Below are 25,366 nucleotides of genomic sequence, written 5' to 3' on the forward strand. Positions count from 1 at the left end.
AAATTGAGTTTCCAGGAACCGAGACGGATTTGTGGGCTTCCGTTCTGACGTCAGAACATCAGACGAGCCCACGTGGTTAATAAAAACACCATGGCGGCTGGATTCAAGTAAGTGTACATTTTTTACATTCATCAAATAACCTATATGAACTGTCTGAGATCCTTACACGTCTCCGAAATGATAAGACTACCCACGGATCAGAGGCTTGTTCGACACGCAGGCTAATCGTGTAATGGCTCGTTGGGCTATTCAGTAGTATCCAACACAGATCAGATGCTCTCTGGCTCCACAGACCTTACAGGCTACTGACACAACGAACATTAGTTAGCAAGGTTGTTTGCCATCTAACGTTAATTAGCTAGTCAGTTATTCTAACTAGTTGAATTTGTGTCCCCAGAACTGCTGAGCCCTTGGAATACCACCGGAGTTTTCTGGTTAGTAGCGCTGTCTTACACCACAGGAGGTTGGTGGTGCCTTAATTGGGGAGGACGGGCTCGTGGTAATGGCTGGAGTGGAATTGTATCAAAAACATCAAACACGTGGTTTGATACCATTCCATTTGCTCCGTTCCAGCCATTATTATGAGCCGTCCTCCCCTCAGCAGCCTCCTCTGTCTTACACATGACTTTTCACCTTTGTAAATGTTAGGCTAGTTATGTGGACTTGACACTGACTGTTAGAATATGATTCCCTGAACAAACCATGATGGTAATGGTGAACTGTTAGAATATGATTCCCTGAACAAACCATGATGGTAATGGTGAACTGTTAGAATATGATTCCCTGAACAAACCATGATGGTGAACTGTTAGAATATGATTCCCTGAACAAACCATGATGGTGAACTGTTAGAATATGATTCCCTGAACAAACCATGATGGTGAACTGTTAGAATATGATTCCCTGAACAAACCATGATGGTGAACTGTTAGAATATGATTCCCTGAACAAACCATGATGGTGATGGTGAACTGTTAGAATATGATTCCCTGAACAAACCATGATGACTGTTGAATATGTGAACAAACCATGATGGTGAACTGTTAGAATATGATTCCCTGAACAAACCATGATGGTAATGGTGAACTGTTAGAATATGATTCCCTGAACAAACCATGATGGTAATGGTGAACTGTTAGAATATGATTCCCTGAACAAACCATGAGGGTAATGGTGAACTGTTAGAATATGATTCCCTGAACAAACCATGATGGTGAACTGTTAGAATATGATTCCCTGAACAAACCATGATGGTGAACTGTTAGAATATGATTCCCTGAACAAACCATGATGGTAATGGTGAACTGTTCTCTGCAGAAAGAGAACTGCCGTCCTGATGGAAGGGAGCTGGGTGAATTCAGAACCACAACATTGAATATAGGTGAGAACAACTGAACTTTGATCAGTTTAACCCCCCCACGTCTCTCTCTCCCCCGTCTCTCTCCCCACGTCTCTCTCTCCCCACGTCTCTCTCTCCCCACGTCTCTCTCTCCCCACGTCTCTCTCTCCCCACGTCTCTCTCTCCCCACGTCTCTCTCTCCCCACGTCTCTCTCTCCCCACGTCTCTCTCTCCCCACGTCTCTCTCTCCCCCGTCTCTCTCTCTCTCTCCCCACGTCTCTCTCTCCCCCACTCTCTCTCCCCACGTCTCTCTCTCCCCCCACGTCTCTCTCTCCCCACGTCTCTCTCCCCCCACGTCTCTCTCTCCCCACCTCTCTCTCTCTCCCCACGTCTCTCTCTCATATCCTCTTCCGTCTCCCCCCACGTCTCTCTCCCATATCCTCTTCCGTCTCCCCCACGTCTCTCTCTCATATCCTCTTCCGTCTCCCCCACGTCTCTCTCTCATATCCTCTTCCGTCTCCCCCACGTCTCTCTCTCATATCCTCTTCCGTCTCCCCCATGTCTCCTCTTCTCCCCCACGTCTCTCTCTCATATCCTCTTCCGTCTCCCCCACGTCTCTCCCCCCCCCACATCGTCTCCCGTCTCCCCCCACATCTCTCCCCCCCCCCACATCTCTCCCGCCCCCCCACGTCTCTCCCGCCCCCCACGTCTCTCCCGCCCCCCACGTCTCTCCCGCCCCCCACGTCTCTCCCGCCCCCCCACGTCTCTCCCCCCCCCCACGTCTCTCCCGCCCCTCCCACGTCTCTCCCGCCCCTCCCACGTCTCTCCCGCCCCTCCCACGTCTCTCCCGCCCCTCCCACGTCTCTCCCGCCCCTCCCACGTCTCCCCCGCCCCTCCCACGTCTCTCCCGCCCCTCCCACGTCTCTCCCGCCCCTCCCACGTCTCTCCCGCCCCTCCCACGTCTCTCCCGCCCCTCCCACGTCTCTCCCGCCCCTCCCACGTCTCTCCCGCCCCTCCCACGTCTCTCCCGCCCCTCCCACGTCTCTCCCGCCCCTCCCACGTCTCTCCCGCCCCTCCCACGTCTCTCCCTCTCCCCCACGTCTCTCTCTCTCTCCCCCCACGTCTCTCTCTCCCCCCACGTCTCTCTCATATCCTCTTCCATCTCCCCATGTCTGTCTCTCTCATATCCTCTTCCATCTCCCCATGTCTCTCTCTCTCCCCCATCCTCTTCCATCTCCCCATGTCTCTCTCTCTCCCTCATCCTGTTCCATGTCTCTCTCTCTCCCCCATCCTCTTCCATCTCCCCCATGTGCCTCTCTCCCTCATCCTCTTCATCTCTCTCTCTCCAGGTTCTATATCCACAGCAGACGGCTCAGCCCTGGTGAAGATTGGGAACACCACGGTCATGTGTCTCTCTCATCCTCTTCATCTCTCTCTCTCCAGGTTCTATATCCACAGCAGACGGCTCAGCCCTGGTGAAGATTGGGAACACCACGGTCATGTGTCTCTCTCATCCTCTTCATCTCTCTCTCTCCAGGTTCTATATCCACAGCAGACGGCTCAGCCCTGGTGAAGATTGGAAACACCACGGTCATGTGTGGCATCAAAGGGGTGAATAGTAACCTGTCCTCAAGTAAAGAACTAAAGCAGAACCTTACTGACCCAAACAACCCAACTCATTCCCTGTTGTATGTGATCCACAGGAACTGACAAGCCCAGCAGTAGATGCGCCTAATAAAGGCTACATTGGTAAGTGGAAGAACTAATAGGTGGAAGAGTTACCTTCTGGGATTTCTGTATACTAGTTTTACAAAGATGGAGAGCAAAAAAAACACATGACTAGTTGTTGTTTCAACAACTTTACATTCCCTTGCTGAGTAGCACGGGGGGGTGTGTGTGTGTATATATACTGTATGTATAAGTCTCTGACCTGTCTCTCTCTCTCAGTACCCAATGTAGACCTGCCTCCTCTGTGTATTTGACCTGTCTCTCTCTCAGTACCCAATGTAGACCTGCCTCCTCTGTGTATTTGACCTGTCTCTCTCTCAGTACCCAATGTAGACCTGCCTCCTCTGTGTATTTGACCTGTCTCTCTCTCAGTACCCAATGTAGACCTGCCTCCTCTGTGTATTTGACCTGTCTCTCTCTCTCAGTACCCAATGTAGACCTGCCTCCTCTGTGTATTTGACCTGTCTCTCTCTCAGTACCCAATGTAGACCTGCCTCCTCTGTGTATTTGACCTGTCTCTCTCTCAGTACCCAATGTAGACCTGCCTCCTCTGTGTATTTGACCTGTCTCTCTCTCTCAGTACCCAATGTAGACCTGCCTCCTCTGTGTATTTGACCTGTCTCTCTCTCTCAGTACCCAATGTAGACCTGCCTCCTCTGTGTATTTGACCTGTCTCTCTCTCAGTACCCAATGTAGACCTGCCTCCTCTGTGTATTTGACCTGTCTCTCTCTCTCAGTACCCAATGTAGACCTGCCTGCCTCCTCTGTGTATTTGACCTGTCTCTCTCTCAGTACCCAATGTAGACCTGCCTCCTCTGTGTATTTGACCTGTCTCTCTCTCAGTACCCAATGTAGACCTGCCTCCTCTGTGTATTTGACCTGTCTCTCTCTCAGTACCCAATGTAGACCTGCCTCCTCTGTGTATTTGACCTGTCTCTCTCTCTCAGTACCCAATGTAGACCTGCCTCCTCTGTGTATTTGACCTGTCTCTCTCTCAGTACCCAATGTAGACCTGCCTCCTCTGTGTATTTGACCTGTCTCTCTCTCTCTCTCAGTACCCAATGTAGACCTGCCTCCTCTGTGTATTTGACCTGTCTCTCTCTCAGTACCCAATGTAGACCTGCCTCCTCTGTGTATTTGACCTGTCTCTCTCTCAGTACCCAATGTAGACCTGCCTCCTCTGTGTATTTGACCTGTCTCTCTCTCAGTACCCAATGTAGACCTGCCTCCTCTGTGTATTTGACCTGTCTCTCTCTCTCAGTACCCAATGTAGACCTGCCTCCTCTGTGTATTTGACCTGTCTCTCTCTCAGTACCCAATGTAGACCTGCCTCCTCTGTGTATTTGACCTGTCTCTCTCTCAGTACCCAATGTAGACCTGCCTCCTCTGTGTATTTGACCTGTCTCTCTCTCAGTACCCAATGTAGACCTGCCTCCTTTGTGTATTTGACCTGTCTCTCTCTCAGTACCCAATGTAGACCTGCCTCCTCTGTGTATTTGACCTGTCTCTCTCTCAGTACCCAATGTAGACCTGCCTCCTCTGTGTTCGTCTCGGTTCCGTCCTGGACCTCCAGGAGAACAGGCTCAGGCCGCCAGCCAGTTCATCGCTGATGTCATAGAGAGGTAACTCTGTGTTTAAAGGTCCAGGGCAGTTTAAAAAAACAAACATGTTCCTGTTGTATTATATACACTGAGTGTACAAAACATTAAGAACGCCTTCCTACTATTGAGTTGCGCTCTCCCCTTTTTTAGCCCTCAGAACAGCCTCTATTCGTCGGGGGGAATGGAAACTACAAGGTGTCTAAAGCGTTCCACAGGGATGCTGGCCCATGTCGGCTCCAATGCTTCCCACAGGGATGCTGGCCCATGTCGGCTCCAATGCTTCCCACAGGGATGCTGGCCCATGTCGGCTCCAATGCTTCCCACAGGGATGCTGGCCCATGTCGGCTCCAATGCTTCTCACAGGGATGCTGGCCCATGTCTGCTCCAATGCTTCCCACAGGGATGCTGGCCCATGTCGGCTCCAATGCTTCTCACAGGGATGCTGGCCCATGTAGACTCCAATGCTTCCCACAGGGATGCTGGCCCATGTCGACTCCAATGCTTCTCACAGCTGTGTCAAGTTGGCTGGATGTCCTTTGAGTGGTGGACCGTTCTTGATACACGCGGGAAACTGCTGGGTGTGAAAAACCCAGCAGCTTTGCCGTTCTTGACACAAACCGGTGCGCCTGGCACCTACTCCCGTACCCCGTTCAAAGGCACTTAAATATTTTGTCTTGTCCCATTCACCCTCTGAATGGTACACATACACGATCCCTGTCTCAACTGTCTCAAGGCTTAAAAAGCCTTATTTAACCTGTTTCGCCCCCTTCATCTACACTGACTGAAGTGGATTTAACAGCTGACATCAATACGGGATCACAGATTTAACCTGGTCCGTCTATGTCATGGAAAGAGCAGGTGTTCCTAATGTTTTGTACACTCTGTGTACATCTCCATACTATGAGGTTGGAATAATACTGTGAACATGATGATGATGATGATGATGATGCCCTTTTTAGCGTAACAGCTATTTGACGAGCCTCAAATGGTTACTGGCATGTTCAAATGTCGTGTATTTCCGTGGATGTTTGTAAACATTATTTTGCCTTGCAGCTCTGCCGTCATCCAGAAAGAGGACTTGTGCATTGTGAAAGGAAAGGTAGTTTGACACAGAGAGGACTGTTACACACTGTGTTTTACTATCACAGCTTAATACATTTAATACATGTTGGGGATCATTTCCATTGCAATTCACATGCAAGACCACATTCCGAGTGTTCCTCGTTGAAAAGCATTGTAAGAGAATTTGAATTTCACTGTACTCAGATTGATTAGGAAATGAACTTGACCTCAACCACCTCACATTGCCCGTTTTACTGATCTCTAGTTTTCAGCTGGCTGTGATTCTGATACTTGGCTCTGCTGTTCTCTAGCTGTGTTGGGTCCTGTACTGTGACATCATGTGTCTGGACTATGACGGCAACTTGTTGGACGCCTGTCTCATCGCCCTGCTGGCAGCTCTTCAGAACGGTGAGACCTGGGGTCTATTCATTAGTCCGACTGCGTTGCAAAACATTTTTAAACACAAAAGGTTTTGCAACAACAACAAAAACAAGCATTTCCTTTAGAGTTTGCAACAGACAAAACGTTTTGTGACGTTTTGTGACTAATGAATACACCCCTACTGACGTTTTCACTGTGCTGATGTAGTGTACATGACTGTGGCTCAGGATTTCTGATGCTAACCCCAAAAAAAACAGTGTCGGGAGGAATTTCCTCTTGGTCTGGAGGTAAAGACGCTGGTTTCTCTCCCTATGGGAGACCTCTGGTTCAGATCCTGCCTGTGACACTGTCACTTCCTGTCTGAGTTTAAAAAAAAAAACATTTTTTTTGAGGGATGTGATTGGCTCAACATTTAACAGTAACCAGCTACTATTGTAATCGTATTGACCTCATGGCTGTATACAACATTCTTAGTATGACCTTAGGGGAAAAATAGCAATTCCTGATTTTAAAAAATATCTTATTTTTGGAAACCGCCTGACATTTTGCTATAATATATAATGCCCTTGTCGCCTGGTTTCACACAGCGCGTCTCCCAGAGGTGACGGTCAACAAAGAGACAGAGGTTCCTGAGGTGACCCTGGAGAACAGGAGAGGTCTGAACATCCACAAACACCCTGTAGGGGCCTCTTTCATTGTGTTCGATGAGTAAGTGTCTTTCATTCACCATCACTCAGGGCCATTTCCTGTTTTTAGTTCACACCCAGAGAGGAGATTTAAGCTTCATTTTAAACTATGTGAATTATAATTCTTTACTGTGGACATATTGTGACGTGAGTTATCATTTAGATATTATATCAGTGGTCACCAACATTTTCTGAGTCAAGATCACTTTCACAGCCGAGATCTGCCACTCCAATTTGATTTTTCATGACTTAAAAAAGGACGTTAACCTAATAAAGTTTGTGCAGTAGGTCTGATGCATTATCACATCATATTGGCTATATGCCTGTCCTAATACATTATCACATCATATTGGCTATATGCCTGTCCTAATACATTATCACATCATATTGGCTATATGCCTGTCCTAATACATTATCACAGCATATTGGCTATATGCCTGGCCTGATACATTATCACAGCATATTGGCTCTATGCCTGGCCTGATACATTATCACAGCATATTGACTCTATGCCTGGCCTGATACATTATCACAGCATATTGGCTCTATGCCTGGCCTGATACATTATCACAGCATATTGGCTCTATGCCTGGCCTGATACATTATCACAGCATATTGGCTCTATGCCTGGCCTGATACATTATCACAGCATATTGGCTCTATGCCTGTCCTGATGCATTCTCAGCATATTGGCTCTATGCCTGTCCTGATGTATTCTCAGCATATTGGCTATATGCCTGTCCTGATGCATTATCACAGCATATTATATGCCTGTCCTGATGCATTATCACAGCATATTATATGCCTGTCCTGATGCATTATCACAGCATATTATATGCCTGTCCTGATGCATTATCACATCATATTATATGCCTGTCCTGATGCATTATCACATCATATTATATGCCTGTCCTGATGCATTATCAGCATATTATATGCCTGTCCTCATACACCGAAGTCGGATTTCGGAGATATCCGAGTTCCTAGTTGTTTTGAACACTGCATTAGTCTCAGCTGAGGGAAGGGGAGAGCAGCAGAGAGTCTGTCTCTCACGGTACCTGCCTTCTCTCTCCTTCCTTTCCTCTGGTGAGACTGACCGGAGAGACCGGAGAGAGGGGACAAGGTCTTCCACCTGATGGCGAAACTCAAGTCACACCGTATCTACCTCAGGCACAAATTCATGTTGTTCCGATGACCAGAGAAAGTGAAATATTCCTCAATATTAAAATCAACACAACGAGAAGCTAATAATAACAAAACTGCAGGGCTTTCAATACGGGGCTTCCGATTAAAGTGTAGCTACCGCCAACAGCTCAACACAAAGACAAAAAAAAAGAATCACAAGTCATTATCTGTGTCTTTTCTGCAGAAATGTTTGGTGATAGACTAGGAATGCCTTGGAAGATCGACCAGGTGCTTGCGATCGACTGGTTGGTGACCACTGTGTTATATGGTTCTGTCCTGTGTAGCTCTATAATGATTGTCGACCCCACCGCTGAGGAAGAGAGCCTGTCTACAGCTACAATCACAGTGGTAACAGACGAGGAAGAGCGACTCTGTGCCCTCCACAAGCCAGGTTAGAGAGTCACACTGTCTGGTCCCCTAACCTTACCACACTGTCTGGTCCCCTAACCTTACCACACTGTCTGGTCCCCTAACCTTACCACACTGTCTGGTCCCCTAACCTTACCACGCTGTCTGGTCCCCTAACCCACTCCTATAGTCACTGTCTGGTCCCCTAACCCACTCCTATAGTCACTGTCTGGTCCCCTAACCTTACCACACTGTCTGGTCCCCTAACCACTCCTAAAGTCACTGCCCAAATTAACCCGCCTGTCAATCTCTAGCTCCTTCCCTAGTCCTCACTTCTCAGTACTAAATCCGCCACTACCCAGACCCAAATCATCGGCGACGTCGTCCCCGCAGTGACCGTACGTACATATCCCAACCAGAAGCCATGGATAGCAGGCAACATCCGCACTGAGCTAAAGGCTAGAGCTGCCACTTTCAAGGAGAGAGAACTCGTCCCGATGCTCATTGAAAATACAGCCCTCGGGAACAACAGGTAAAGCATCAATACAGGACTAAGATTGAATCCAACTACACTGGCTCTGACACTCATTGGATGTGGCAGGATTTGCAAACTATCACGGATTTCAAAGGGAAAACCAGCCCCAAGCTGCCCAATGTCCTCTATGCTCGCTTTGAGGCAAACAACACTGAAACATGCGTGACAGCACCAGCTGTTCTAGACGACTATGATCACGCTCTCCGTAGCCAATGTGAGTAAGACTTTTAAACAGGTCAACATTCATAGACGGATTACCAGGACGTGTACTCAGAGCATGCGTGACCAACTGGCAACCTCTCCCTAACCGAGTCTGTAATACCTCATAATCCCTGTGCCCAAGAACACCAAGGTATCCCACCTACATGGGAAAAGGGAAGGTGGGATACCTAGTCAGTTGTCCAACAATGTATTGAACTGAAATGTGTCTTCAGCATTGAACTCTCTGAATCAGAGAGGTGTGGAGGGGCTGCAATAATCAACATTCACATCTTCAGTGGGTTAACTGCCTTGTTCAGGGGCACAGTGGGTTAACTGCCTTGTTCAGGGGCACAGTGTGTTAACTGCCTTGTTCAGGGGCACAGTGGGTTAACTGCCTTGTTCAGGGGCACAGTGGGTTAACTGCCTTGTTCAGGGGCACAGTGGGTTAACTGCCTTGTTCAGGGGCACAGTGGGTTAACTGCCTTGTTCAGGGGCACAGTGGGTTAACTGCCTTGTTCAGGGGCACAGTGGGTTAACTGCCTTGTTCAGGGGCACAGTGGGTTAACTGCCTTGTTCAGGGGAACAGTGGGTTAACTGCCTTGTCAGCTCTGGGATTTGATCCAACAACTTTTCGGTTACTGGCCCAACGCTCTAACCACTAGGCTACCTGCTGGTTACTGGCCCAACGCTCTAACCAAATGACTACAGACCCGTAGCACTCACATTTGTAGCTATGAAATTCTTTGAAAGGCTGGTAATGGCTCACAACACCATCATCCCAGAAACCCTCGACCCAATCCAATACGCATACCGCCCCAACAGATCCACAGATGATACAATCTCTACTGCACTCAACACTGCCCTTTCCCACCTGGACTAAAGGAACACCTACATGAGAATGCTGTTCGTTGAGTACAGCTCGCCGTTCAACACCATAGAGCCCTCAAAGCTAAGGACCCTGGGACTAAACACCTCCCTCTGCAACTGTATCCTGTACTTCCTGACGGGCCGCCCCCAGGTGGTAAGGGTAGGCAACAACACGTCTGCCACGCTGATCCTTAACACTGGGGCCCCTCAGGGGTGTGTGCTTGGTCCCCTCCTGTACTCTCTGTTCACCCACGATTGTGTGGCCAAGTACACTGCAACATGAAGTTCGCAGACAACAAGGGCGGTAGGCCTGATCACCAACAACGATGAGACAGCCTGTAGAGGGGAGGTCAGAGAACTGGCAGTGTGGTGCCAGGACAACAACCTCTCCCTCAAAGTGAGCAAGACAAAGGAGCTGATCGTTGACTTCAGGAAAAGATGGGCCGAACAGGCCCCCATTAACATTGACGGGGCTGCAGTGGAGCAGGTTAAGAGCTTCAAGTTCCTTGGTGTCCACATCACCAACAAACACACCAAGACAGTCGCGAAGAGGGCACTACAACGCCTATTCTCCCTCAGGAAAAGATTTGTCACGGGTCCCCAGATCCTCAGTTCTACAGCTGCACCATCGAGAGCATCCTGACTAGTTACATCACAGCCTGGTATGGCAACTCCTCGGCATCAAACCGCAAACCGCTACAGAGGGTAGTGTGTACAGTATATCACTGGGGCCAAGCTTCCTGACATGCAGGACCTCTATACCAGGAAGGCCCTAAAAATGGTCAGATTCCAGCCACCCAAGTCAGAGTATTCTCTCTGCTACCGCACGGCAAGCCGTACCGGAGAGCCAAGTCTAGGACAAAGGCTCCTTAACAGCTTCTACCCCCAAGCCATTAGACTGCTGAACAGCTTCTACCCCCCCAAGCTATCAGACTGCTGAACAGCTTCTACCCCCAAGCCATCAGACTGCTGAACAGCTTCTACCCCCCAAGCCACCAGACTGCTGAACAGCTTCTACCCCCAAGCCATCAGACTGCTGAACAGCTTCTACCCCCCAAGCCATCAGACTGCTGAACAGCTTCTACCCCCAAGCCATCAGACTGCTGAACAGCTTCTACCCCCAAGCCATCAGACTGCTGAACAGCTTCTACCCCCAAGCCACCAGACTGCTGAACAGCTTCTACCCCCAAGCCACCAGACTGCTGAACAGCTTCTACCCCCAAGCCACCAGACTGCTGAACAGCTTCTACCCCCCAAGCCACCAGACTGCTGAACAGCCTCTACCCCCCCAAGCCAGACTGCTGAACAGCTTCTACCCCCAAGCCATTAGACTGCTGAACAGCTTCTACCCCCAAGCCACCAGACTGCTGAGCAGTTGAAATGGTGACCCAGACTATTTTCATTAACCCAGTGTGTTTTCTCTTTGTATGCTCCTGCTCCATCTATGCACAGTCACTTGAATAACCCTACCTACATGTACAGTGGGGCAAAACAAGTATTTAGTCAGCCACCAATTGTGCATGTTCTCCCACTTAAAAAGATGAGGCTATACTTATTTTCCACCATAATTTGCAAATAAATTAATAAAAAATCCTACAATGTGATTTTCTTGATTTTTTTTCTTCTCATTTTGTCTGTCATAGTTGAAGTGTACCTATGATAAATTACAGGCCTCATCTTTTTAAGTGGGAGAACTTGCACAATTGGTGGCTGACTAAATACTTTTAAAATAAGTTAATACTCTGCTCGCAATAAGTGTTTTGATTTGACTACCTCATCTCTGTACCCCACATATACAATTACAGTAAATGTTAGTGTAACGGCTAGCTTAGTTAGCGTTTCAATCGGTGACGTCACTCGCTCAGACCTTGAAGTAGTGGTTCCCCTTGCTCTGCAAGGGCCGTGGCTTTTGTGGAGCGATGGGTAACACTGCTTCGTGGGTGACTGTTGTTGTGTGCAGAGGGTCCCTGGTTCGCGCCCGGGTATGGGCGAGGGGACGGTCTAGAGTTATACTGTTACATTAGGTCCCTCTGTCGAAGTGAATTTCAAACAGATTCAACCACAAAGACCAGGGACGTTTTCCAATGCCTCACAAAGAAGGGTACCTATTGGTAGATGGATTTTAAAAAAAAGCAGACATTGAATATCCCTTTGAACACAATTATAATTACACTTTGTATGGTGTATCAATGCTCCCAGTCAAAAGATACAGGTGACCTTTAACTCAGTTGCTGAGGTCAAACTGAGGAAGAATAAAAAATATTCCGCAACAAGGCACGAAAGTAATACTGCGGCAATACTAACCGTTATGTTTGGGGCAAATCCAACACATCACGGAGTACCACTCTTCATATTTTCAAGCATGGTGGTGGCTGCATCATGTTATGGGTCTGCTTGTCATCGACAAGGACTAAGGGGTTTGTTAGCTCTTTAATAAAACAAAAACAAAGCGCAGGCAAAATCCTAAAGGAAAACCTGGTTGTCTGCTTTCCAACAAGACACTGGGAGAGAGATTCACCTTTCAGCAGGACGAATAACCTTAAACACAATATCAAATATACTCTGGAGTTGCTCACTAAGACATTGAATGTTCCCGAGTGGCCTAGTTAACAGTTTTGAATTAAAATCAGGCTTATATCCATTTCAAGAGTTGAAAATGGCCGTCTAGTAATGACAAACAACCAACTTGACAGAGTTTTATGAAAATATTGTACAATCCAGGTGTGCGAAGCTCTTTAAGAGACTTACCCAGAAAGACTGTCAGCTGTAATCACTGCCAAAAGGTGATTCTAACATGTATTGACACTATCATTGTGTGTAGCTGGGTGAGGAAAGAAATGACTTTCATCCATTTTGAATTCTAGGCTGTAAACAACAATGTGGAACAAGTCAAGGGGTGTGAATACTTTCTGATCTCTTTAGAAGTGGGGTCACGGGGTCACCGGTTGTCTGAACACTCTCCTTTGTTGCTCTTCTTCTTCTCCAGGCGGTACGTCATTATCAGGTGAGAAGCTTCAGGATTGTATCAGCCGAGCCACGACGAGACACAGGGAGGTCCGCAAACTCATCGACAAAGTCACACAGAGCGACAAGACACCGAAATAAACACACACACACGTTTATTTTTCTCTAAAAGTTGTATTTTCCTGTCAATATATATTTTCTTTATCACAACAAACTGCTGATAAAGACCATTTAAAACATTCTGCCTCAGTGTCCCAGAAATGTCTCACACAAATATACACTTGTTCTTGACTGCCCAGCCGCCCGCCCCCTCCACACTAGTACAAGAAAATGCCGTATGAAAAACGCACTCAGCAATTGCATGCTGGGAAAACAAGTTGTCTGTTCGGCGTCATGATCATCTTCCCGCAGAGAGCTATTCTGTGACCGTAAAATGGCACACTATTTCCTACATAGTGCACTAGTTTTAACCAGAGCCTGATCAACAGTAGTACACTATGAAGGGAATAGGGACCCATTTTCAGATGCACCCAAAGCCATTGGGGAATCAGGCACGGTCGTTGACGAGGAGTCTTCTGAGTTAGGCTCTGTTTGAGTCGCTGCAGGGGGGGGGGGGGGACAACAGGACAGCCGTCGGGGGGAGGAAACACCTCCCACTAACAAAAGAACGTATAATTTCCTAACACACTTCAAAAATAGGTTATTTTAAAAATGGTGGGGGTTCTGTTTCTAAAAAAACAGTTCTATGGTCGTCGGGACAACCTGATTCGGGCTCACACCAACCAAAAGCATTATTGATTACACTTTACTCTACACCCATAACCTCTCAATACGGTCAACACTTATGACCCATGTATTTACCCCGGTTGTGACATTGTTATTTTATAGCCGGAGAAAACCCCTGCTAAAGTGTCAAAACCCACACTAACTCAAATCAGTTTTTTCCCCCAGGCAAAGTTCCTTACAAAAAAAAAAAAACAAACTTTAAATCCTTTTAAGTTTTTGTTCCATTAAAAAAAATATTAAAAAAAAAACGTGTAGAAAATACACTTTATGTCCGTCATAATCAGATAGTCCTTTCGTGTACATGTCCTTGTGTCAGTCACAAAGAGGGTGTCTTGTCCTGCACTCATCCCAGTCATCAACAACAGAGCATTGGACTAGGTGCATGTCTGACATCAATTACAATTAATATGGTACATTTAAAAATAAACAAAATGATATAACAAATGTACTGTTGACACGTAGGTTACGGTGCAATGGAATGTTTTGCCTTGTGTGGTAGGTTTTGACACTCAGGTAGGTGTCACAACAGCCATATAACGCAATACATGTCACAACCGGTCTAAAAATGTGTGTTATGACATGGTTATGACCGTGTTATGGTGCTGGGTGAGAAAGTGTTATCCATTATTACATCATACATTTCATCTTCTCTTCGCTACAATAGAACAAGTATTTTTGCCTGTTGTCTCCACAGTGAGGGAGTTGGGAGGCAACCGAGTCTCCACAGTGAGGGAGTTGGGAGGCAACCGAGTCTCCACAGTGAGGGAGTTGGGAGGCAACCGAGTCTCCACAGTGAGGGAGTTGGGAGGCAACCGAGTCTCCACAGTGAGGGAGTTGGGAGGCAACCGAGTCTCCACAGTGAGGGAGTTGGGAGGCAAGAGGATCTCCACAGTGAGGGAGTTGGGAGGCAAGAGGATCTCCGCAGTGAGGGAGTTGGGAGGCAAGAGGATCTCCGCAGTGAGGGAGTTGGGAGGCAGAGTCTCCACAGTGAGGGAGTTGGGAGGCAGAGTCTCCACAGTGAGGGAGGAGAGTGCAGTTTGGATCATTCATGTCTTCATGAAGGGGAAGGGGTTGGTTTTCTCTCCATGATTTGGGGAGGTGCCATGGCATTGCTCACCAGATGGCTGGGGGTCATTTTATGAGTGTGTGTGTGTAGGGGGTCATCATCTTCATGATTAGGGGTGAGGCTGTGGTGTGCTCCTCTTCCTCTTACTTCTTGGTTGGCTGGCGGTATGTAGCCGTGGCGACACCCCCGGAGGCCCCGCCCCCCTCATAGCCATTTGCTGCTGCATTTGGTGCAAGAATTGCAACTGATGGAGAGAGAGAGAGAGAGGGAGAGAGAGAGAGACAGAGAGACAGAGAGAGAGAGAGATAACAGGTCAGTTCAATGGCATGCACTCTGGGTAACCCTTTACTTGGACCTTCTGTCATAACAGCAGACTGGCACCCAGATTAGCATCACGTGAAGCCATAACAGTATCAGATTAGCATCACGTGAAGATAACAGTATCAGATTAAGTTAGCATCACGTGAAGATAACAGTATCAGATTAGCATCACGTGAAGATAACAGTATCAGATTAGCATCACGTGCAGCTATAACTGTATCAGATTAGCATCACGTGCAGCTATAACTGTATCAGATTAGCATCACGTGCAGCTATAACTGTATCAGATTAGCATCACGTGCAGCTATAACTATCAGATTAGCATCACATGAAGCCATAACAGTATCAGATTAGCATCACGTGCAGCTATAACTATCAGATTAGCATCACGTGCAGCTATAACTATCAGATTAGCATCACGTGAAGCCATAACAGTATCAGATTAGCATCACGTGAAGCTATAACAGTATCAGATTAGCATCACGTGAAGCTATAACAGTATCAGATTAGCATCACGTGCAGCTATAACTATCAGATTAGCATCACGTGCAGCCATAACAGTATCAGATTAGCATCACGTGCAGCTATAACTATCAGATTAGCATCACGTGCAGCTACAACTGTATCAGATTAGCATCACGTGCATCTATAACTGTATCAGATTAGCATAATGTGCAGCTATAACTGTATCAGATTAGCATAACGTGCAGCTATAACTGTATCAGATTAGCATCACGTGAAGCTATAACAGTATCAGATGAGCATCACGTGAAGCTATAACAGTATCAGATTAGCATCACGTGAAGCTATAACAGTATCAGATTAGCATTATAACTGTCAGATTAGCATCACGTGAAGCTATAACAGTATCAGATTAGCATCACGTGAAGCTATAACAGTATCAGATTAGCATCACGTGAAGCTATAACAGTATCAGATTAGCATCACGTGCAGCTATAACTATCAGATTAGCATCACGTGAAGCTATAACAGTATCAGATTAGCATTATAACTGTCAGATTAGCATCACGTGAAGCTATAACAGTATCAGATTAGCATCACGTGCAGCTATAACTATCAGATTAGCATCACGTGAAGCTATAACAGTATCAGATTAGCATCACATGAAGCTATAACAGTATCAGTGAAATAATCTAGCAGTCTTGACACATTTAGTTGATTATTAAGAAAATGTAGCTAGGCTAATGGAGGAAATCATTCTTGGTTTGTATAAACAGAGCTTTCCTTGGTTTGTATAAACAGAGCTTTCCTTGGTTTGTATAAACAGAGCTTTCCTTGGTTTGTATAAACAGAGCTTTCCTATACAGGAAAATCAAAAGTGTAAGAAATATACTTAAATTAAACAGGCTCTGGTACTAATGGGAGGCCCAGGGAACATGTTCACCCATCCTCTCAGTTTAACAACATACTATAGCATATACCAGTGTCGTAGTCAGACAGACAGGATGCTCTGTGTTAGTACAGCTGAGATGAAGCTTGGAGGGTTGGAAGGAGGGAGTGTGGAGGGGTGAAGGGAGGGAGGGTGAAGGGAGGGAGTGTGGAGGGGTGAAGGGAGGGAGTGTGGAGGGGTGAAGGGAGGGAGTGTGGAGGGGTGAAGGGAGGGAGTGTGGAGGGGTGAAGGGAGGGAGTGTGGAGGGAGGAAGGGTGAAGGTAGGGAGTGTGGAGGGTGGAAGGGAGGGAGTGTGGAGGGGTGAAGGTAGGGAGTGTGGAGGGTGGAAGGGAGGGAGTGTGGAGGGGTGAAGGTAGGGAGTGTGGAGGGTGGAAGGGAGCGAGTGTGGAGGGTGGAAGGGAGGGAGTGTGGAGGGTGGAAGGGAGGGAGTGTGGAGGGGTGAAGGGAGGGAGGGTGGAAGGGTGAAGGGAGGGAGGGTGGAGGGGTGAAGTCAAGGAGGGTGAAGGGGAGTAGAGAGACAGGGAGAAATGGGTAGATGGGGGAGAGGTGAAATGGGCTCAACACAGGAGGGAGAGGGGGTAAGGACAGGGTGTTAGGAGTGTAGAAGGGGGTGGCACAGTCAAGCAGCACCAGTGACACAGACAGAAAGGAAGTTAGCCTCTCTTTGGGCCAAGATGACCCGGAAGCAGAAAGATCTTCATTAACTGTAACCCCGGCAACAACAGACAACCCCATGCTAAGCAACCAGCAGAGTTTGTAAAGTAAGTCAGCAACTTCAATCGTGCTTTTCTTTTTCTACAAGACTAACTTAGTTAAATGGGGTGAGAATAGATACAATGAACATTTTAAAAACTCGTGCTTTACGTGTTAAAACTTCAAATTAAATACCTGTCCTCGATTACATTTTTTTGTTGACTTCAAAAAAAAGGTGCAAAAAACAACATTTAAATAGCTGTTAATGCTTTACGTGGAAGCAATACATTGTTAATCAAAGCAGTACGAACCAAACCTTCTATATCTACTTGAATGTTATTCAATCCCCAACAGAAATACGGGATGAGAGGGGAATGGATCTGTAGCTACTACATAGAGAACAGAAGGAAAAAAAACTATTTGAAACGATTGGTGCTGCAAAGAAAAATGGTTTTGTATAATCTAGTATTATATAATCTAGTAGTGTATAATCTAGTAGTGTATAATCTAGTAGTGTATAATCTAGTAGTGTATAATCTAGTATTATATAATCTAGTAGTGTATAATCTAGTAGTGTATAATCTAGTAGTGTATAATCTAGTAGTGTATAATCTAGTAGTGTATAATCTAGTAGTGTATAATCTAGTAGTGTATAATCTAGTAGTGTATAATCTAGTAGTGTATAATCTAGTAGTGTATAATCTAGTATTATATAATCTAGTAGTGTATAATCTAGTAGTGTATAATCTAGTATTATATAATCTAGTATTATATAATCTAGTAGTGTATAATCTAGTATTATATAATCTAGTAGTGTATAATCTAGTAGTGTATAATCTAGTATTATATAATCTAGTAGTGTATAATCTAGTATTATATAATCTAGTATTATATAATCTAGTAGTGTATAATCTAGTATTATATAATCTAGTATTATATAATCTAGTAGTGTATAATCTAGTATTATATAATCTAGTAGTGTATAATCTAGTATTATATAATCTAGTATTATATAATCTAGTAGTGTATAATCTAGTATTATATAATCTAGTATTATATAATCTAGTAGTGTATAATCTAGTATTATATAATCTAGTAGTGTATAATCTAGTATTATATAATCTAGTATTATATAATCTAGTATTATATAATCTAGTAGTGTATAATCTAGTATTATATAATCTAGTATTATATAATCTAGTAGTGTATAATCTAGTATTATATAATCTAGTAGTGTATAATCTAGTATTATATAATCTAGTATTATATAATCTAGTATTGTATAATCTAGTATTATATAATCTAGTATTATATAATCTAGTAGTGTATAATATAGTATTATATAATCTAGTATTATATAATCTAGTAGTGTATAATATAGTATTATATAATCTAGTATTATATAATCTAGTAGTGTATAATATAGTATTATATAATCTAGTAGTGTATAATATAGTATTATATAATCTAGTAGTGTATAATCTAGTAGTGTATAATCTAGTATTATATAATCTAGTAGTGTATAATCTAGTATTATATAATCTAGTAGTGTATAATCTAGTATTATATAATCTAGTATTATATAATCTAGTAGTGTATAATATAGTATTATATAATCTAGTAGTGTATAATATAGTATTATATAATCTAGTAGTGTATAATCTAGTAGTGTATAATCTAGTATTATATAATCTAGTAGTGTATAATCTAGTATTATATAATCTAGTAGTGTATAATCTAGTATTATATAATCTAGTAGTGTATAATCTAGTATTATATAATCTAGTAGTGTATAATCTAGTATTATATAATCTAGTAGTGTATAATATAGTATTATATAATCTAGTATTATATAATCTAGTAGTGTATAATCTAGTATTATATAATCTAGTAGTGTATAATCTAGTATTATATAATCTAGTAGTGTATAATCTAGTATTATATAATCTAGTAGTGTATAATCTAGTATTATATAATCTAGTAGTGTATAATATAGTATTATATAATCTAGTAGTGTATAATATAGTATTATATAATCTAGTAGTGTATAATCTAGTATTATATAATCTAGTAGTGTATAATCTAGTATTATATAATCTAGTAGTGTATAATCTAGTATTATATAATCTAGTAGTGTATAATCTAGTATTATATAATCTAGTAGTGTATAATCTAGTATTATATAATCTAGTAGTGTATAATCTAGTATTATATAATCTAGTAGTGTATAATCTAGTATTATATAATCTAGTAGTGTATAATCTAGTATTATATAATCTAGTAGTGTATAATCTAGTATTATATAATCTAGTAGTGTATAATATAGTATTATATAATCTAGTAGTGTATAATATAGTATTATATAATCTAGTAGTGTATAATCTAGTATTATATAATATAGTATTATATAATCTAGTAGTGTATAATATAGTATTATATAATCTAGTAGTGTATAATCTAGTATTATATAATCTAGTAGTGTATAATCTAGTATTATATAATCTAGTAGTGTATAATCTAGTATTATATAATCTAGTAGTGTATAATCTAGTATTATATAATCTAGTAGTGTATAATCTAGTATTATATAATCTAGTAGTGTATAATCTAGTAGTGTATAATATAGTATTATATAATCTAGTAGTATATAATCTAGTAGTGTATAATCTAGTAGTGTATAATCTAGTATTATATAATCTAGTAGTGTATAATCTAGTAGTGTATAATCTAGTAGTGTATAATCTAGTAGTGTATAATCTAGTAGTGTATAATCTAGTAGTGTATAATCTAGTAGTGTATAATCTAGTATTATATAATCTAGTAGTGTATAATCTAGTAGTGTATAATCTAGTAGTGTATAATCTAGTAGTGTATAATCTAGTATTATATAATCTAGTAGTGTATAATCTAGTAGTGTATAATCTAGTAGTGTATAATCTAGTAGTGTATAATCTAGTAGTGTATAATCTAGTAGTGTATAATCTAGTATTATATAATCTAGTAGTGTATAATCTAGTAGTGTATAATCTAGTATTATATAATCTAGTATTATATAATCTAGTAGTGTATAATCTAGTATTATATAATCTAGTAGTGTATAATCTAGTAGTGTATAATCTAGTATTATATAATCTAGTAGTGTATAATCTAGTATTATATAATCTAGTATTATATAATCTAGTAGTGTATAATCTAGTATTATATAATCTAGTATTATATAATCTAGTAGTGTATAATCTAGTATTATATAATCTAGTAGTGTATAATCTAGTATTATATAATCTAGTATTATATAATCTAGTAGTGTATAATCTAGTATTATATAATCTAGTATTATATAATCTAGTAGTGTATAATCTAGTATTATATAATCTAGTAGTGTATAATCTAGTATTATATAATCTAGTATTATATAATCTAGTATTATATAATCTAGTAGTGTATAATCTAGTATTATATAATCTAGTAGTGTATAATCTAGTATTATATAATCTAGTAGTGTATAATCTAGTATTATATAATCTAGTATTATATAATCTAGTAGTGTATAATCTAGTATTATATAATCTAGTATTATATAATCTAGTAGTGTATAATATAGTATTATATAATCTAGTATTATATAATCTAGTAGTGTATAATATAGTATTATATAATCTAGTATTATATAATCTAGTAGTGTATAATATAGTATTATATAATCTAGTAGTGTATAATATAGTATTATATAATCTAGTAGTGTATAATCTAGTAGTGTATAATCTAGTATTATATAATCTAGTAGTGTATAATCTAGTATTATATAATCTAGTAGTGTATAATCTAGTATTATATAATCTAGTATTATATAATCTAGTAGTGTATAATATAGTATTATATAATCTAGTAGTGTATAATATAGTATTATATAATCTAGTAGTGTATAATCTAGTAGTGTATAATCTAGTATTATATAATCTAGTAGTGTATAATCTAGTATTATATAATCTAGTAGTGTATAATATAGTATTATATAATCTAGTAGTGTATAATCTAGTATTATATAATCTAGTAGTGTATAATCTAGTATTATATAATCTAGTAGTGTATAATATAGTATTATATAATCTAGTAGTGTATAATATAGTATTATATAATCTAGTATTATATAATCTAGTAGTGTATAATCTAGTATTATATAATCTAGTAGTGTATAATCTAGTATTATATAATCTAGTAGTGTATAATCTAGTATTATATAATCTAGTAGTGTATAATCTAGTATTATATAATCTAGTAGTGTATAATATAGTATTATATAATCTAGTAGTGTATAATCTAGTATTATATAATCTAGTAGTGTATAATCTAGTATTATATAATCTAGTAGTGTATAATCTAGTATTATATAATCTAGTAGTGTATAATCTAGTATTATATAATCTAGTAGTGTATAATCTAGTATTATATAATCTAGTAGTGTATAATCTAGTATTATATAATCTAGTAGTGTATAATCTAGTATTATATAATCTAGTAGTGTATAATCTAGTATTATATAATCTAGTAGTGTATAATCTAGTATTATATAATCTAGTAGTGTATAATCTAGTATTATATAATCTAGTAGTGTATAATCTAGTATTATATAATCTAGTAGTGTATAATCTAGTATTATATAATCTAGTAGTGTATAATCTAGTATTATATAATATAGTATTATATAATCTAGTAGTGTATAATATAGTATTATATAATCTAGTAGTGTATAATATAGTATTATATAATCTAGTAGTGTATAATCTAGTATTATATAATCTAGTAGTGTATAATCTAGTATTATATAATCTAGTAGTGTATAATCTAGTATTATATAATCTAGTAGTGTATAATCTAGTATTATATAATCTAGTAGTGTATAATCTAGTAGTGTATAATATAGTATTATATAATCTAGTAGTATATAATCTAGTAGTGTATAATCTAGTAGTGTATAATCTAGTATTATATAATCTAGTAGTGTATAATCTAGTATTATATAATCTAGTAGTGTATAATCTAGTAGTGTATAATCTAGTAGTGTATAATCTAGTATTATATAATCTAGTATTATATAATCTAGTATTATATAATCTAGTAGTGTATAATCTAGTAGTGTATAATCTAGTAGTGTATAATCTAGTAGTGTATAATCTAGTAGTGTATAATCTAGTAGTGTATAATCTAGTAGTGTATAATCTAGTAGTGTATAATCTAGTAGTGTATAATCTAGTAGTGTATAATATAGTATTATATAATCTAGTAGTGTATAATATAGTATTATATAATCTAGTAGTGTATAATCTAGTATTATATAATCTAGTATTGTATAATCTAGTAGTGTATAATCTAGTATTGTATAATCTAGTATTGTATAATCTAGTAGTGTATAATCTAGTAGTGTATAATCTAGTAGTGTATAATCTAGTAGTGTATAATCTAGTAGTATATAATATAGTATTATATAATCTAGTAGTGTATAATCTAGTATTATATAATCTAGTAGTGTATAATCTAGTATTATATAATCTAGTAGTGTATAATCTAGTAGTGTATAATCTAGTAGTGTATAATCTAGTATTATATAATCTAGTAGTGTATAATCTAGTAGTATATAATCTAGTATTATATAATCTAGTAGTGTATAATCTAGTAGTGTATAATCTAGTATTGTATAATCTAGTAGTGTATAATCTAGTAGTGTATAATCTAGTAGTGTATAATCTAGTAGTGTATAATCTAGTAGTGTATAATCTAGTATTATATAATCTAGTAGTGTATAATATAGTATTATATAATCTAGTAGTGTATAATCTAGTATTATATAATCTAGTAGTGTATAATCTAGTAGTGTATAATCTAGTAGTGTATAATCTAGTAGTGTATAATCTAGTATTATATAATCTAGTAGTGCAATGGTATCCAAATAGCATTTCTTGGGAGCAGGTTAGGTGGAGGAGTCTTCTTGGTAAGAGTATTGTCTGCAGGCATTTAAAGGGATCCGGGTGATTTATGTAAAAAGTTGTTGCATTACTTTTGGGCTTGTGGCTTGAGTGGAATCTGAATATTGTTATTTTATTTATTTAACTAGACAAGTCAGTTAAAGAACAAATTGTTATTTACAATGACGGCCTAGAAACAGTGGGTTTTAACTGCCTTGTTCAGGGGGCAGAACGAACAGATTTTTACCTCGTCAGCTCAGGGATTCGATCTAGCAACCTTTCGGTTACTGGCCCAACGCTCTAACGCCCCTGAATAATGACATCTGTAGCTAGAATATGTACATAGTGTGTTACAGTTGCTGCATTACTTGGATCTGGTGCTGTCGTCTCTCGTATGAGGGTAGATCTATAGATATGTATAATATAGATAGGATATATTAAGGGTGCAACGGTAAAACATTTGATTTTACCTTAATTTAACTAGGCAAGTCAGTTAAGAACAAATTCTTAGTTTGGAACAGTGGGTTAACTGCCTGTTCAGGGGCAGAACGACAGATTTGTACCTTGTCAGCTCAGGGGGTTGAACTTGCAACCTTCCGGTTACTAGTCCAACGCTCTAACCACTAGGCCACCCTGCCTCCTGTACACTCTAACCACCAGGCCACCCTGCCCCCACATGTATTGGTATCGAACCGTTCGGTTCGGTACGGGGACCTCGGTTTGGTCCGCACTGTGAACCAGACTGAATACATAAAAATAACAAAAAAAATAAAAACCGTTACTCCTACACTGCGTTGTATGCATCTTGAGTAAATCTGTGCTAAAGAAAAAAACAATTCCTGGCTTTTCCTTTCAAACAACTAGCGCCTGCACGTGCGTTATAAAACAACTAGAGCCTGTACATGCGTTATAAAACAACTAGAGCCTGTACGCGCGTTATAAAACAACTAGAGCCTGTACGCGCGTTATAAAACAACTAGAGCCTGTACGCGCGTTATAAAACAACTAGAGCCTGTACGCGCGTTATAAAACAACTAGAGCCTGTAGCGTTATAAAACAACTAGAGCCTGTACGCGCGTTATAAAACAACTAGAGCCTGTACGCGCGTTATAAAACAACTAGAGCCTGTACGCGCGTTATAAAACAACTTCTAACTGGGGTATTTCAAACTAGTTCTGTATGACGACGAGAGATGGGTCAGATAAACCAGGAGGATCCTCCATCATCATTTAAATCTCCGGTTTGGGAACATTTAGGCTTCCCAGTAGATTACAACCGCGACGGTACAGAGAGTTGTGGGATAAAACGTTAACATATGTCGCCGCGCTCAAAGAGGATAGCCTATGCAGCTGCCAACACCTCAAATATGTTGACACGCTTCCTTTATGAGAGTCACAAGTGCGCATCTGGCACGGTCTGTGCTATCCGGCATCCTTGGGACGTCCATACCCTAAACCCTATATCCTTAACCCCTACCGTTACCTAACCTTAATAAAACTCTTTACCATTTTACATTGTAACTTCAATGTGGTAGCGACGTCCCAAAGATCCCGGATAGCACGGACCCACCAGGCAACAAAGGAGGCGGTGTCATGAAGCGTCATGCAACGCAACCAAGTGGGAATTTACCACATACGACTGGGAAAAAGCCACTTTCACGTTCCTCCAACTGGTAATTACTAAGGGGAAACTCGTCTATCATCGTGAGCACCCACTTCTCCCACATGGTGACCTCTTACGCCAACTACTAAGGAAATGGCCTCTATAACAGCATTTTCGCCAGTTAAATGCAACAAAACATTCATTACTTTTTATAATCTATAAAATGCATTTTTATAAAAACTCTAAAATTGATTTACAAGCATGTCATCTGTACTTTTAGTTTATGGTTGGCGCAGCTTGTTGGCAATTAGCCAATCTGCATTTTCTCATCGAGTTCAAATCATATGAAAGACTTCACAACTCGTAAATTCCCACCTCCCACATGGTTACAACAACAGCATGGAAACTTGAGTGGCCCAACAGACAATGCAAGCAACACTGTGAATGGCATTTACATTTTCCTGCTGTACCGAAATGTGACCCCAAAACCGAAATACGTACCGAACCGTGGGTTTGGTGAACCATCCCACCACTAGTATATACACACAAAAGTATGTGGACACCCCTTCAAATTAGTGGATTCAACTATTTCCGCCACACCCGTTGTTTATAACAATCAAACACACCGCC

The 25,366-nt window shown here is 40.9% G+C and overlaps 2 protein-coding genes across 2 annotated transcripts in view; one reads left to right on the forward strand and one right to left on the reverse strand.

Annotated features, from left to right (window-relative positions):
* The first annotated feature begins 44 nt into the window (after window positions 1–44).
* exosc8 (exosome component 8) lies at window positions 45–13,136 on the forward strand. Its single transcript, XM_046318086.1, has 11 exons — window positions 45–107; window positions 398–434; window positions 1,318–1,381; window positions 2,877–2,950; window positions 3,043–3,088; window positions 4,584–4,689; window positions 5,722–5,767; window positions 6,042–6,138; window positions 6,699–6,819; window positions 8,267–8,373; window positions 12,920–13,136. The coding sequence occupies exons 1-11, from the start codon at window positions 91–93 to the stop codon at window positions 13,036–13,038; spliced, it is 834 nt and encodes a 277-aa protein (XP_046174042.1). The 5' UTR covers window positions 45–90; the 3' UTR covers window positions 13,039–13,136.
* A 1,721-nt stretch (window positions 13,137–14,857) lies between these two features.
* Window positions 14,858–25,366, reverse strand: part of supt20 (SPT20 homolog, SAGA complex component) — a 62,820-nt gene continuing 52,311 nt past the window's right edge. Inside the window, 1 exon segment of the mRNA XM_046318084.1 lies at window positions 14,858–14,993. Coding sequence (XP_046174040.1) covers window positions 14,859–14,993 — 135 coding nt within the window. The 3' untranslated portion in view covers window position 14,858.

Source organism: Oncorhynchus gorbuscha, linkage group LG20, assembly GCF_021184085.1.
Source record: "Oncorhynchus gorbuscha isolate QuinsamMale2020 ecotype Even-year linkage group LG20, OgorEven_v1.0, whole genome shotgun sequence".
Classification (NCBI taxonomy): domain Eukaryota; kingdom Metazoa; phylum Chordata; class Actinopteri; order Salmoniformes; family Salmonidae; genus Oncorhynchus; species Oncorhynchus gorbuscha.